Below are 16,831 nucleotides of genomic sequence, written 5' to 3' on the forward strand. Positions count from 1 at the left end.
TTATACACCAAGGAAGCCATAGATTTAAAAAAAAGTTTATATGTATTTCAAAAATTTATAGCAACTTTTTTTTTTATAATTAAAGCACTGGAAACAAAGTATGTGCCTATTAATTGAAGATAGTTAAACAAATTAAGGTGCGTGAATGCAATGAAATAGTCATTTTCAGTCATGTCCAACTTTTTGTGATTGATTCCATTTGGGGTTTTCTTGGCAAATATCCTGGAGTAATTTATCATTTCTTTCTCTAAGCTCATTTGACAGATGAAGAAACTGAGGCAAATGGGGTAAGCATCTTGCTCAGAGTTACACAACTATTGAGGCCAGATTTGAACTCTGGAAATTAAGTCTTCCTGATTCTAGGCCTAGAAATCTAACCACTGCATACATAGCTGCCCAATGTAATATTATTATATTCTAAGAAATAAGGTGTGATGAATACAGAGAAGCATGGGAATAGCTATACGAACTGAGTAAAGTAAGCAGAGCCAACAACATATACAGTATACCACAGTAACTACAACAATGTAAATGGGATACCACAAAAATCAAAAGTAAAGTAAATGGAACAAAAATAAGATCACAGGACTTGAATGAAGAGAGATGAGAAGACATCTCCAACCAACCCCTCTGTGAAAGAGGTATTATTACACTTTGCACATTTTCAGATTTTTCAATGTACCTATATATGCTGAATGTCTATCTTCTTTGTAAAAATTACTATTTGCCATATGAGATGACTCTGGGAGTAGAGGGTGGGATATCAGAGATAATCTGATGATGTAAGAAACATAACATAAAAAAAAAAAACCCTAAGAAACAAAAGAAAACAGAAGTTCAGAAAGACAAATGAGAAAAGCTTTGAAACTAACATGATCAAATTCCATACTTTTAAAAATAGAGAGACTATAAATAACAGATAGTTTCAGATGCAGACAATCCTTGCTTTCCCCTAAATTAAAATTACAAATTCAATTCCACTGAAGGCAGGCTATACCCTCCCACCATGCTAGCTTCAGGCAGTCAATGGCAACATCTACAACACCATATAGCCCTAAAAGTCAGGCATCCTTTGCTCCAGGCACTAAAACTGTACCACAGCTGGGGGAAGCCCACACACACACACTTGAAGTGCTATGGAATTAAGAATTGTCTGTATAATCTTTTATTTTTATATGATGATGTTTGTGTTGATTGTGGTTTTTTTAATCATAACAAGAAAAATTGATATTTTTTTTAAGGATATTGGTATTTAAAAGATGGATCATTGCTTCTGGGTGAAGCTTGTAATCAATAAATAAGCTCTACAATTTTCTAAAGGCAATACAGCCTGTTCCCTCCTCCTTTTGAATTGTGCCCAATTTTCTCCCAGCTGCCCAGTTCGTCTGTCCCAGAATACACACTGATTAAACCACATTATATAAGTAAAGGTTCTTTTCCAACAAATTTTCTCCCATTCATATGCTAAAATAATCCTAGAATCCTTAAAAAGATAAAACAGAAATAACTCTGTAGAATGATCCCCTAATCAAAAACAGAGCATAAAACATGGAAGTATATGCTCAAATGAGTTCACATAATGGTGGAGATGTGACAGAGTACAAGGTGAAAAATTCCCTGAGGATGACAAGGCTTTCTATATACCCCTATAGAGCCATGACTATTAAAAAGAGAAGAGAGCCATAACTATTTTTAAAAAAGAAGAAATTTGATTCACTAGAGTTTAGTACAGTGCCTGATACATAGAAATACTAAATAAATGTTTACCAGCAAGTCAGTAAGCCACTGAAGAAATCGCAAAAGATTGAGTAACAGTTGGACACAGCCACAGGTCACCACAAGGGAAATTTCTTGTTATAATGTACCAAGAAATGGTTTTGCAAAGGTGTAGGGCTCCTAAGTTAAAAAAAAAAATTTTAAGCAACTAGGTGAAGAATGATCATATAGCAAGAAAATCCTACCTAGACAATCATGTAGGACTTCATACCAAGCAAGAGAAAGGATAGAAAAACCTGGAATATGATATATCAAAAAGGCAAAGGAAAAGTTTATTCCCCAAATTAACTTATTCTACAAATCTAAATATCATTCTAGATGGACAGAAATTGACTTTTCTTGAAATTGATCAAAAGACTTCCAAGCATTCAAGAGCTAGAAAGTTATAGAAAGGTGAGCTAAGCAAACAATCAAAAAGCATCAACAAGTATTTACTATGTACACAGTACTAGACACTAAGATTTAAACAACAGATGATTTCTCCCAAACTTTCATCCAAATGGAGGGGAAAAAAAACACAAAAAATATTGAAACACAAATAAATGTAAATACAGACAATTCTCTGTATTTAGGGGATATCAGCAGGATAATTTGAGTTCCCAGCAGGAGTTAGGGTCAGCAGTGGTAGCAGCAATGGTGGGGTTAGTAGTAATAGGGCAGTAGTGGTATAATCAACACAATGCACCAGGAGTCCTCCACTCCAGATCTGACTAGAGAGCCCTCAGCACTGATGCTACTCTGGGCTGTTCAAGGTGTAGGAGAGGTCTACTAAATGGTCCACTTACATTAAGTGAGAACTGGTTAGGAATACAAAATCTAAATACAATTATCTTTGGCAAAGAGGGCAACCTAGCACTTGGGGTGGAGAGATGGGGGGTTAGTAAAGGTTTCATAAAAAAAGTAGAACTTAAGTGACATCTCAAAGAGATTTTAATAATGCTGAAGTGAAAAGGGAATGCAATAAGTCAAGGAGGATGGCTAGTGAAAAAAAGAAATTCATCAAGTGTCGTGTAGAAAATATAGATCAGCTGGATCAGAAAGGGAAGGAGAGAGTGTAAATAGTAGTAAGGTTGGTGTAAAAATGGAGACTTGAATCCAGGATTTCAATCCCCAGAAGTCCTTGCTCCACTTCCCCAGAATGCTTTGTAATCTCACTGAATTCTCACCTGGGCCGAGATCAAGATGGGGTATTTAACGTGATTGGAAAGGCTTCTGGGCCTCTCTCTTTTCTTTCCTGTTTCCACTTGCAAACAGATGCGGCTCTTTTTTCATAATGTAGGTGAGGTTGTATCTAGGCCTCTCTGGGCCTAGACACGTGCTTTCTTATTCTGTATTTTCTTTAATCCTTAACTTTTAATAAACCTCTAAAAATATAACACTCCTTGCAGAGAGAAACTAATTTCTACCTGCCTCAGTTTCCCCAAAAAATTTTAACTTTTACATTGGGGAAGACAAGGTGGGGTCAACCTCTGAAGGAACTGAAAAGTTAAATAGAGGATTTTGTATCTTATTTTAAAGTCAATAGGAAGCCACTGAAGTTGAGTGAGTAGAGAAATGATAGGATTAAATATGTACTGAAGGGAAAAGAACTTGGACAGCAAAGTAGTAGGAGAGATGAGGCAGTTGTCCAGCTAGTAATCTGAGTGGACTAGTTAGTAATATGTTACAAAAATATAAGTGAGAAGAGGTAAGAGCTCAAAATAATGTGGTAGCTTTATTAGTAGGGAAAAAAGTTCAGATGTTCCAGAAATAAAGGCATGATGTGGCAACTGCCTAGATATATGGTGAGTGAGAGTGGGTAGTGGCATGGTGTAATACAGCAAGTTTATGAACCATTAAACAAATTGTGAGCTCATTAAGAGTGGGAGTTATTTTTGCCTTTGTTTCACCAAAGTTTAATATAGTGCCTGATACATAGAAAATACTAAATAAATGTTTACTGGCAACTAAGAGTTAAAAAGACTTCTAAGACCTGCCTTATTTTCTACCTTGGGCAAGTTACTTGATCTCTCAACTTTAGCTTCCTCAACAGTAAGTAAAATGAGGATAATTAATAATAGCATCCACCTTCCAAGCTTTAAGGATCACACGAGACAATGTGAAAAGTGCTTAGTACAATTCCTAAAACACAGTAAGTGATTAATAATACTTGTTTCCCTCCTAACCTATTGATTGCCATGAGGATCAAAATGAGGTTGATAAACATACTTAAAGTATTATACGAACCTTAAAAAGCATTATATAAATGCTAGTTTCTGTTTATTTCCTGACTGGAAGAATGATGATAAAGAAATAGAGAAATTTAGAAGTTTGGGTTTTGAGGAAAAGATGAGTTCTCTTTTAAATATGTATCTCAGACTATCTAGTTAGAAATGCCTAAAATGCAAGGTGTGATAGTTGGAGAAGGACCAGGGCTGATTTGTGAGTCATCTACATAAATGATAATTAAACTCAAGAGAACTAACAAGGTTACCAAAAAAGAGTGAGCAGAGAGACGAAAGCCTAGGACAGCCTTGAGGAACACCCATAATTAGATATAATAGGGAGAATGAACAAGCTAGACTGCAAAAATTGAAGAGTAGAAGGAAAGAAAGTCAAGGCAATTAATATGGACATTTTTCCCCCTAGGAATTTGTCTGAGAGAGGAAAAATATTAATGATAAACTTTTGGAGGTGGTAGGATCTAATAAAGGTTTTTTTTAAATAGTTGAGGCATCCTTAAGCATATTTGGAAGCAGGGGTCAGGAGACAGTATAAGATACATTTTGGGGGCATGGCCAATGTGGGAATTTGTTTTGTTGACTATACATAATTTTTACAAGTGTTTTCCTTTCCTTTTCCCCACAGCCTGGAGGGGTCAGAGAAAGTGAAAATAAATGCTTGCCAACTGAAGAAATAAATATAATTTAATAATAGCCTAAATGCTAGATAGCGTTAAGGCTCAGCTAGTACTAAAACTATTCCCTTATAATTGCCCAAACTGGTTTTCCTCTATCTTCTTCCTCTTTTACTCTTCTATTGAACTTGACAATACAAACTACCACTACTCCTTTCTTAATAATATTTTTTCCCTGGGCTTCTATGACACTATATTCACATTTTTATTTCTGCCATATTTTATTTCTTCTAGTGACAACTATCTCTCCAGTACCAGAACATTCTCTTTCCTATATCAAAAGTTCAGGGCCTGACTCATACCAAAGACTTTCTCCATGCCAACTCCTTCCTTTGCAATAAAGGGCTTTAATGTTACTACTCTAGTTTCTCCTTCCCTAAAAAAAGTTTCCATTAATTAACAGTATGATGTAACAGTCAAAAAACCTAATATAATCTGAGCTGTATCATCAACATTGCCATTATTATTATAAAATGGTGCATCAATAGAAATTTAGTATGCCCAGCAAGAGCCTAAAAAAAAAATTCCTCAGTCAGCAAATGCTTGTTCTATCTGGCAAGCAATGAAATATGGTGGTGGTAGTCAAGAGCATCACCAATTTAGAATGAAAACTCATTTATAAAATTTTATTTAAAAGAATGGTAAGAAAGAGCAGATTCTGAGAAACCTAGCAAGACTTTTGCATGACATGATCCAGTGAAGTGAGCAGAATCAAGAGAAAAAAGTATATAATGACTACAAGAGGGGCACCTAGGTAGCACAATATATAAAGTAGCAGATGTGGAGTTAAGACCTAGCTTCAAATGTGGCCTCACAGTTTGTGACCCCCAAGGGCAAGTCACTTAACCCTATTGCCTACACCTTACTTTTCTGTCTGAAGAGTCATTACAGAAGGTAAGAGTTTGAAAAAAAAATACCTTTGCAAAGAAAACACAGCTATAAAAGAATAAGTCCAATCAATGCAATGATTAACTATGACTCCAGAAGATTGATGATGACTACTGCCTCACTCCTCTTTAGAGTGTCCATAAGTACAAAAAGAGACATTTTGAGAAATGGGAAGGGGGAGGGGGGGAGAGATTAGTAGATCCCTTTTTTATGTAACAACAACAAAATAAATAAATAAATAAACCAGGCCTTAAGGCCTCCTATATCAGATTCATTTTGGACCTCCATCTCTTGCATCCTGCCTGTACTCCCAGGACTCTCTAGAACATAGCTCTTCGTGTTCTTGTCATTCTAAGGTGGGACTCACAGAACACATCAGTACATGCCCAAAAGATCCTTGAATAGCAATCACCTGCCTGCCTCATTGAAGGAATCTTTCTCCAGTCACTACTAATACTGGTTGGTCTGAAATGATCTGTCCTCAATGGCTAGCATTTTCTCACCTTCAAGGAAGTGATGCAGAGTGAGAGGAGCAGAACCAGGAGAACATTGTACACAAAGACTAATACACTATGGTACAATCAAATGTAATGGACTTCTCCATTAGTGGAAATGAAGTGATCCTAAACAACTTGGAGAAATCTATGAGAAAAACCACTATTCTCATTCAGAGAAAAAACTGTGGGAGTAGAAACACAGAAGAAAAACAACTGCTTGAATACATGGGTGGAGGGGAAATGACTGGGGAGGCAGACTCTAAATGAACATCAAAATGCAAACACCAACAACATGGAAATAGGTTCTGATCAAAGACACAAGTAACACCCAATGAAATAGTGTGTCGGCTGTGGGAAGGATAAGTGGAGGGGAGGGAGGGAAATAATTGACTAAATAAATTAATTTAATTTTTAAAAAAAGACCAAAAAATAAATAAAATAACCTTAGCAACCTAAAACAAACAAACAAACAAAACTCCTTCCCCTAATGGATCCTCTGTCTTACTCTCTACAATGGCTGTTCCAAAACTTCTCTTCTCAAAGCCTGTCTTGGAACTCCTCCCTCCAGCCTCTTAGAAAAAAGCTTCATACTTCATACTTCACTGTAGAAAATGAGGTAGGGGGCAGCTAGGCGGATCAGTGAGTTGAGAGACAAGCCCAGAGATGGGAGGTCCTGAGTTCAACTATGGCCTCAGCCACTTCCTAGCTGTGAGACCCTGGGCAAGTCACTCAATCTCCATTGTCTAGCCCTTAGCACTCTTTTGCCTTGGAACCAATACAAAGATTCCAAAACAGAAGAAGGTACAGGGAGGGAGGGAGGGAGGGAGGGAGGGAGGGAGGGAGGGAGGGAGGGAGGGAGGGAGGGAGGGAGGAAGGAAGGAAGGAAGGAAGGAAGGAAGGAAGGAAGGAAGGAAGGAAGGAAGGAAGGAAGGAAGGAAGGAAGGAAGGAAGGAAGGAAGGAAGGAAGGAAGGAAGGAAGGAAGGAAGGAAGGAAGGAAGGAAGGAAGAAAATGAGATCATTCACAACCTACATCACTAGGGAATCTTACCCTATTTCTTCCTCCTTGACTCCAGTCCCTGATGATGTGGTGGATCTTTTCCTTACCAATACTAACACTTATACCTCTACCCTTGGTCCCATCCTACCCATCTTCTCCAGAACATTGCAATCATTATCATACCAACTCTCTCTACATGCTGGCTCCTTCCCTATTAATATAACATTGTCCATGTCTTCTCTCAACATTAAAAAAGCTCTATTTTGATTATACCATACCTGCCAACTATGTCCTATATCTCCTTCCTCCACTTCTCAGGTAATAAACTTCTTATGAAAACAATCACACCAAATATTTGCAAGTCCTCTCCTCTCACTTTCTTCTAAAAATTCTGTGCTGTTTTCCAATCCCTTTTTTTTAACTGAAACTACTCTCTTCGATCACAAGGCAAAAGACTTGTACAAAAATATTTATAGCCACACTCTGGTAGCAAAAAAATTGGAAAACATTATACACAGAGACTGATACACTACAGTACAATCAAATGTAATGGACTTCTCTACTAGCAGCAATGCAATGATCAAGGACAATTCTGAGGGACTTATGAGAAAGAGCACTATCCACATTCAGAGGAAGAACTGTGGGAGTAGAAACACAGAAGAAAAACAACTGCTTGATCACATGGGTTGATGGGGATATAGACTCTAAATGATCACTCTAGTGCAAATATCAATAATATAGAAATAGGCCTTGATCAACGACACACCCAGTGGAATTGTGTGTCAGCTATGGGAGGGAGGTGGGGAGAGGGGAGGGAAAGAACAAGAATCATAGAACCATGGAAAAAATATTATTAATAATTAAATAAAAATTTTTTTAAATACTCTCTTCAGAGATATCAATGATCTCTTGTCAAATCTAATGAACTTTTCCCCATTCTCATTCTCCTTGACCTCTATGCAACCTTTAAAATACTAATGATCATCTACTCCTAAACACTTTCTCTTCTCTAAATTTTGGTGATATAGCTCTCTCTTAATTTTCCTCTTTTCTATTTCTCTTTCCTAGGCTTCTTTACCTTTATCATAACTAATAAGTGCCATACACATCTCAAAAACTCTGTCTTGGACATTCTCATCTTTTCCCTCTAGATAGACTATCTCACCTTGTGGTCTCAGCAGCAACCAAAATTTCAATTATCATTTCTAAGCAGCAGATTCTCTGATCAGATACATCCAATCCTTATCTCTATCCAAAGTTCCAGCAGATATCTAGAACTAAATATATCCTTTAATGACTCAAATTCAACATGTACAAAACAGAATTCATTATCTTTTTCCCCAAACCCTCCCATCTTGCACAATGGATAGACAGCCAGGCCCAGAGATGGAAGGTCCTGGGTGCAAAAGTGACTTTAGATACTTCCTTATTGTGAACCTAGGCTAGCCACTTAATCCTAATTGCCTAGCTCTTACTATTATTCTGCCTTGGAACAACTAGAACTTGCTGCCACTGTCAGAAGCAGCTGGCAAACCCACATTAACCATGCCACCACCACCTTTGAAGATGAACGATGTCGACGTCTTGCCGCTGCTCCTGATTGCCGACACCAGGCCACAACCGCACCTCCCGTAACAACTGGTGTCCCATGCCCCATGTGTCACAAACTCTGTGCCTCAGCCTTTGGACTCCAAAGCCATATGAGGGTACACCGTAGATGAAAACGCACAAAGACAATTGTCATTCTCGGTCACCGAGAGACTACTACTACTGCCTTGGAACAAATACTGTTGATTCTAAGACAAAAGGTAAGAACTTTTAAAAGAAATTACTTGAATATGTGGAGTGAGTGAATATGAGGAGTCAAAGAGAGAACCTCAGTTGCCTGCTTGGATGCCTTAGGTGGATTAGTAATGAAGTTTGGAAGATCCAAAGTTATTTTTTCTACCTCTATCTATCCTCTAACTTCCTTCCCTCCTCCTCCTCCTCCTTTCTCTCACACATCCCACTTCTTAATTGGACTACTTCCATAAGATTTCTGAAAACTGTTCTCACTGCTTTTCAAGTTTCTTCCCATTTCTGCACTTAAGATGCCAAAGTTTCCCTAACCAAAACTCCAATGGCTCTCTATTAACCTCTAATGGAATTCCTATGTTTGGCATAAAACACTTCATAATCTGGCCCCTTCATATGTTTCCAGTCTTCTCACATTTTAATGCACTCTATAGTCATCCTGAAGTTAGGAAGATTAGAGTTCAAATCCAATTTGAGAGTGATACTGGGCAAGGCACTTAATCCTGCTAGTCTGGGTTTCTTCCTCTGTAAAATGAACTGGAGAAGAAAATGGCAAACCCCTTTAGTATCTTTGCCAAGAAGAGTCAGACAGGACCTAAATGACTAAACAAAATGATCAAACACAAAAGGCTATTTTGCTGATCCCCCTCAAGAAGCCATCTCTCATTTCCTAGACTTTATACTCCCCATGACCCAATGCCTGGAACAAACTTCCTCACCATCCCCTTTTCAATTTTTCACCACTTCAAGACTTAGCTCAAATCTCACCACCTTGTATGAGGCCTTTCTCCCAGCTACAAGTGTTTTTTTCTCCTTTTCGTTTGCCTTCAAATTACTTTATGTTTGTATTTATATATATAAACAAACATGTAGAAAGATATAATTGCTTTCCCATTAGAATATGAGCTCATTGAAAGCAAGAATGTTTTAACTTGCAAAAAACCAGTGGCGAACCATTCCCCAACTAACATTCTACAAAACATTTGTAATAATATAAAATGAATATATTGAATGTGTCCTTACTTTCATATACATGTTTGCTTGATGACAAATGTGTATTTAAAAATTTTTACTTTATTGCCAATTTGTTGAATTAAATATTGTATTTTAAGAAGTGAGCTGGGAGAATGGCTGCTGAAAGTTGTTCAACATTAGAATTTGTCTCATAAAACTTATTGTTTTAATTTAAAATTTCTGAACAGGCATAATCCCACCTAATCTTTCTTTGAGTCAATCAAGCAACTGGCATTTATTAAGTCTTTTTGAAAATACACCATTTTCTCTTTTGAAAAAACAATCTTTTACTGCTGTCAGGAAAAACAAGAAAAGTCACTCCAAAGATTAAAAAAGCCAAGTCTTTTAAAGTTATGGAAGTTTAAGAAAAATTTTAGCTTAAAATTATTCTGCAAGAAACTGAAACATACAAAAAACCCAACCCAACACTTTGCATATTACAGAATCTTTGCCACACAGGAAACCACTTGGCATTTCTATTAAATACATCTTAACACAAAACAAAGGTATCAAATAGGTTTTTTCTTGGGGAGAGAGGTCCCTGGCTGCCAGGAAACACTTTGTGGTTTAATTATTTGTGAACCACAGTCCAGGTTAAGAAAATTCTGAATATCAGGCAGCAGTCCCAAGTATGGGCCAAAGTTTCACAAAGTTTTTCCTCTACCCTTCATAAGACCTCTTTGCAAGGTGATGATGCCCCAAGAGCATGATGGGTTAAGCAAGGAGAAACTACAGCATCATTCAGTAAGCCTGTTGCAAACGTGCCCATGGGGATTTTGTAACCTCCAAACTGTAATGACAAAAAAAAAAAAAACCCACAATGGGAACCCAAGGGATACTACCACTATAAACACACCCCTCTTTATTTTTAACGGCAACATCCCAATCTTATTTCCAAATCAGGCCAAATCAGCTTCCTCTTTAATCGATGAAAAAGTTACACGCTAATTTGAAAAAGACGTCAACTTTCTGAAGTCGGGACTTATCCAGAAAACAACTTTCGTTGACTTGTGGAATGAAGAAGTAAGTCATCATTCATCTGGCACGTTTACTTATACGTCTCCAAGGACCGCAAGAGAAAGAAGGTGCAAAGTGTGTCTGCTACCTCAGACGCTGGGAACCAGTGATTCGTACGTTGGGGCTTAGGGCAAACTGCCCAGGGAGGGAAGAGACCTGGCCAGAGCAAAGGATGGTTCTGCAGGAGGGCTGGGTCTCAGAGAACATGGACAGGTTTCCTTCTCCCTCCGTGCGCCCGCAGCTCAGGCCTGGGGGCGAGTGGAGGGCTACAAACGAGTGACAGGTTTATGGCCCGGGCCCCTCCAGGCTGCCTATCTGTCCCACAGCCTTGCAGGAGCCGCATTAGTCCGCCCGCCCCGTCCCCTCCGGCGCTCCCTCCTTACCTGACAGACGGCTTTGCGGAAGCTCGAGAAGTCGGCGCCCTCGTCCAAGTGCAGCGCGCGCTCCCCGACCTCGGACTGCTCTTCGCGCCGGTCGAACAGGAACACCGTGCGGCGGCCGCTCCTGCCGCCTTCGGCCGACCCGCTGCCGCCGCCGCCGCCTGACGCTGCCATATTTGGGGGGAGGAGACAAGACGGGAGCGCAGGCGGCGGCGGCGGCGACGGCCGCCCCTCTCAGAGCCGCCGCAGCTCGGGCTCCCCTCGCGGCGTTGCCTATTACAGCACCAGCGGGGGACTTAGGTGGGGGGAGCGGCACCCAACCACTTAGGACTCGCAGGCCCCGGCGGCAAAGGCTAGACGACGGGGGCCGTTCTTCAAATGGGCTTCTGAAGAAAAACGAAGAGGCAGGGGCGGCGAAGGGGCGGGCGAGGATCACCCGGGAACGAATTCAAACGAGTCTCTCCCCCATCTTCTCACGTCACTTCCGCGCCCTCAGCGCTCCTTCGGGGGGAGGGAACGCAGAAAGCTAGAAACTACGGACGCCCAAGCCTTCCTCTGCGAACCGCGGCTCGTCGATTTCTGGCTCCGGGCAGTGGCGGCGGCGGCGACGGCAGGGGGGGGGGGCGCGGCCGCAACCGATTGTGGCGCAGAGACGGCGGCGGCGATGGCTGAAGGGGCGGGGCTAGTCTCGCAGGGCCCGCGGGGGCGGGGGAACGACTAGGTTAGGCCTCTCTGTGGGGAGGAGGAGTTTCGAGAGCGGGCCCCGCCCGTTTTACCCTAGCGGAGCAAGAAGGGAAGGATAGGTCAGTTGTTAGACGGCAGCAGCGCCGCCCCACAAGGAGGGGAGGGCAAAGCCTGGCAAGGGCGTAGAACACTCAGATGGGGAGGGCAGCAACCTTGAGCCCGACAATTGCAAGCCTCTGAAGGCCCCGGCGCGAGTAGCTCCCAGTCCCACTCTATTTACAGGCTCCTGATTTGGGGGAGCAAGAAGCATCTGGACGGCCTCGAGCGCTGCAACGCCACGTGGCCGGCATTGACGTTTCGCTCCCAATGGCGGCTTTCTGAACACTTTCCCAGGAGCCGGGGGCGGAGGGAGGATTGGGGGGTTGCGATCTGGGCCTCGTGACTCCCCCATTCCCACCCCCGAGTTAAGCTTGGATAAGACCCCGCCCCACTTTGGGGAAAGGGGGTGATGCTCAGCCAATTTATTACCGAGAAAGCTTTTCTCCATTACTTTAAGGTGAATTTGCTTTCAGGTGCTGTGCTAAATAAACCGTGTAACCCCAGCCCCTACAAACCAAGAGGATCTTAACCCTTTTTATTTTTCAGGACCACTTTGACCTACTGGTGAAGCCTTTGGAAGGTTTCTCAGTATTTTTAAATGCATAGAATTACAAATGAAACTAATTACATTTATTGTAACAAGTTGACAGACCCTAGGTTAAAATCTCTTTAAACAGTAGCTTCCGCTTTATCTTCAGTCTCCTTGATTCAGAACAAACTGCCTACCTCATTCGGCCACCTTGCAATATAAGAGGCAAAAACTAAGCTTATTGCATTTGATGTTGGTTCCGATTAAGTCACTTTACTCGCATTCTGACAGACTTGAAATAAGCCCTAGAATTTACCTATTAAAAAACATCTGCAACAACCCCCGCCCTTCCCCGACCCCTTTCCGATATTGCTAGAAGTTAAAAACAATCAGCTGCCTTTTCAACAAAAACCAAATTGAGAAAATAACGATAAACAGTCGCCAGTTTCTTTTATCTCGTCGAATTGAAGAGTTTAGATAAATACCTATAGAAATGTGCAGGGCGCTTGGACCTAGATATAGCAGGGCTTGTAGAAGGCTACAATTTAAGAGATGCCAGAAAAATTTGGATGTTCCAGAATTCCGAATTTTTTGCGAAACATCTTTCTACGTGAACACATGTAAATTTGCTCAGTTCCTTTTGTTTTTTCATTGCTTTAGGCTGTTAACATTTACCTGTATTTGCATTTATTCTAAAAAGATAAATTCTCTGAGAGAAGGCAGTGGGGGTCTGTTTCCTGTGTAACCTTCCCTGATGCCTAGTGCCGTACTTGTGCATACTGACTGAGATTTCCACTATAAAATGAAAGCTTGCTGTCTAGTTTAATAATGGTAATAATAGCTAACATATCTGTTGATTACGATGTGAAGGGCATTGTGCTAAGAATTTTACAGTTATCATTTAATCCATACAACAACCCTGAGAGGTGTGTTCTATTATCTCCATTTTACAATTGAAGAAACTAAGGAAACATGTAAAGTAACTTGCCCAGGACCACACAATTTAAAGGGTCTGAGGTCAGATTTGATTTTAGGTTTTTCTGACTATAGACAGCACCTTATCTTACTCTGCAACCCAGCTGTAAATTACCGGCTCTTTATAGTAAAGTTTGCAAACCAGCCTCAAAATAAAAAATAAAAAAATGTATACAATATTTATTGAAAGTGCTGTGCCTTTCAACTTCTTATTCTGGTCAGGAAATACAAGAAGTCATTCCATATTCTACTCAACTGCAGAATTGATCTTTATAAAATGCAAACCTGACCAAGTCTCTCACATAGGAATATGCAAGTAAGAGTACATACACTCCAGTGGATCCCAATTATCTCTAGAATCAAATATAAAATCCTGTGTTTGACTTTCAATGTCCTTCATAACCAAACCTGCTCCCACCCATCTTTATAGTCTTTGCATACCTTGCCAACAGCCCCAACACCACCCCATTTACTCTGAGATCTAGTGACACTGGCTGCCTTCTGTAATCTTACCTGTAACCCCTCATTTTCACTGATCAATGCCAGTGCTTTTTCCCAATGCCTTGAAATGCTTTCACTCTTTTCTCTACCTCCAGACTTCCCTGGCTAGCAGCTGGGTAATTTTAGTGCCAGCTAAATTCTCACCTTCTACAGAAAGCCTTTCCTAATCCTTCATAATTGTATTGCTTACCCTCTGTTATTTCCTACTTTCTCTACATATAACTTGTTCCAGACTTAGTATTTTGCATATTGTTTCCTCTATTGAATTGTGATCTTGAGAGCATAGACCTCTTCAGCCTTCATTTGTATCCCCAGCTCTTAGCCCAGGGCATGACACATAAAAAGGTACTTAATAAATGTTTATTGACTTTATTAAAGAGGACTAGTGATGAAGCATGCTACTGACAACTTGACAAGAAATGTACTCAGTCACAGAGTGGTAGCAATTGCAGCTAGCTGGCATAATGGATAGAGTTCCTGGCCTGGAATCTGAAGACTCATCTTCCTGAATTCAGATTTTAAGTCAGATGCTATCTCTGTGACCCTGGGCAAGTCACTTAACTCAGTCGCCTCAGGTTCCTCATTTGTAAAATAAGATGGAGAAAGAAATAGCAAACCACTCTGGTATCTTTACCAAGAAAACTCCAAATAGGGATGAAGAATCAGACATGACTGAAAAGGATTGAACACAAATATTCTCAAGATACAGAATAGTCTTGCATTTTCAGACAAAAGCGATATATATATATATTTTTTTTTTTTTGTTAACCAGGCATATTTTTACAAGGATTATTTTTCTTTTTTCCCTGCAATGGGGGACAGAAGGACCAATAAAAGAAAAAATGGTCATTGAGGAATTTTTTTAATGCAGCCAAGAAAAGAAGGATGGTTAGAAGCATAGACAGGCAGGATCGTTTTGAAAGCTAAGGTTTGAACTTACATACTTTTAAGTGATACATAATAGATTTGCAATTTAATGTACAATCCTTAGTGTTTAGCTCAGAATAAAATTTTTTAGAATGAGCTAAGTAGCACATGGTTTGATTTTCCCCAAAATTTACACTTCTGCAGTCTACCTATTTTGCAATATTTTTTAAAATAATAAAATGTGTTGCTAACTGGTTAGAGCACTAGATGTAGAGTCAGGAAGATGCCTCAGATAATTAACTGAAGAAGTAATTTCACCTCCCTAAATTTGAGTTTTCTCATCTATTCAATAAGGGAGTTAGATTGGATGACCTCTAAGGTTCTTTTCAATACTAAATCTGTGATCTTATGATCTATCAGATAAGGGAATGGTTTTTATCTACCAAAAATGTTAAGTCCTTTGTGTTTGTTTTTTTTTTTTAAGACAGTAGCCTGGGCCTTTTTTCCTAAGATATTTCTTTAGCCTGTGCATAATACAAACTTGATACAGATCTGGTAAAATTATAGATGAAATATACACAATGAAAGCTCTTGTTAGTAAATAAATACTCAAACTCTAGTAGTTCCCTATCAGGTCCAGGATCAAATATAAAATCTTTTGGTATTCAAAGCTCTTTATAACCTAGCTCCCCTCCAATATTTCTAAACTTTTATGTTACAACCCCTATTTTTTTGTAAAGATATTTTATAAATCACTTGTAATAATTTTCTGTGTTTTCTGAAGTTACATGACCCAAATTGTCTCCTTCCCTCCTTTTCCCTCCCCCTTTCCAGAACTGGCAAGCAATTTGATCTGGGTTATACATGTATTATCATGCAAAACATTTCCATATTGTTCATTGTATTAAGAGAATCCTCATATAAAACCAAAATTCCAAAGTAACCCAAATAAACTAAAGTAAAAAATTGTATGCTTTGTTCTGCATTCTGACTCTAACGGTTCTTTCTCTGGAGGTGGATAGTATTCTTTGTCAGAAGTCTTTCAGAATTTCCCTGGATCACTGTATCACTGAGAGTAACGGAGTCTTTCAGAATTGATCATTCCACAAAATTGCTGTTACAATTGTACAGTGTTCTCCTGATTGTGCTTATTTCACTCTGCATCAGTTCATCATTTATTATAGCACAATAATATTCAATCACCATCATATACCACAATTTGTTCAGCCATTCCTTAATTGATGGGTATTCCCTCAATTTCCAATTCTTTGCCACCACAAAAAGAGCTGCTCTAAATATTTTTGTACAAATAGGTCCTTACCCAGCCCACCTTTTTAAAAATCTCTTTGGGATACAGATCTAGTAGTGGATCAAAAGGTGTGCATTCTTTTATAGCCTTTTGGGCACTTCCAAATTGCCCTCCAAAATGGTTGAATCAGTTCACAACTGCACCAACAATGCATTAATGTTCCAGTTTTGACACATCCCCTCCAACACTGATCACTTTACTGTTATTTATATTGGCCAGTCTGCTAGGTATGAAGTGGTACCTCAGAGCTGTTTTAATTTTACAGCCCCTACCAGTGAAACTTGCCTCCTTGACCTCCCCCACCATTTTCTTTGGTTGTACCCCAAACCTGGAATACTCTTCTTGTTTCCTTATTTCCTTAAAAGCCCCAACTAAAATTCTGTCTAATACAAAAACCTTTCCCAACATCTCATAATTATAGTGTGTGCCTTCTGTTAATTAGTCCCTATTTATCCTGTATATAGCTTGTTTGTATATATTGATGTCTCCCTCATTAGATTGTGAGTTTCTTGAGGACAGGAACAGTGTGTTCCTCACCTATTTTTGTGTCCTTAACGGTTAATACTGTGTCTGGTGTTATAAAAACACTGGTATATAATAGGAACTT

General features: G+C 39.6%; 1 protein-coding gene across 5 annotated transcripts in view; it reads right to left on the reverse strand.

The window, feature by feature from the left end:
- Positions 1–13,073, reverse strand: part of SMCHD1 (structural maintenance of chromosomes flexible hinge domain containing 1) — a 229,644-nt gene extending 216,571 nt beyond the window's left edge. For all 5 annotated transcript variants that reach the window (XR_008917679.1, XR_008917678.1, XM_056823757.1 and 2 more), the window contains exon 1: positions 11,264–13,073. Coding sequence is in view for 3 of the 5 variants with exons in the window: in XM_056823757.1 (XP_056679735.1) it covers positions 11,264–11,434 (171 nt within the window). In the remaining 2 variants the exon portion in view is untranslated. The remainder of the gene's footprint in view (positions 1–11,263) is intronic.
- Positions 13,074–16,831: the final 3,758 nt, after the last annotated feature.

Source organism: Monodelphis domestica, chromosome 3 (assembly GCF_027887165.1).
Source record: "Monodelphis domestica isolate mMonDom1 chromosome 3, mMonDom1.pri, whole genome shotgun sequence".
Classification (NCBI taxonomy): domain Eukaryota; kingdom Metazoa; phylum Chordata; class Mammalia; order Didelphimorphia; family Didelphidae; genus Monodelphis; species Monodelphis domestica.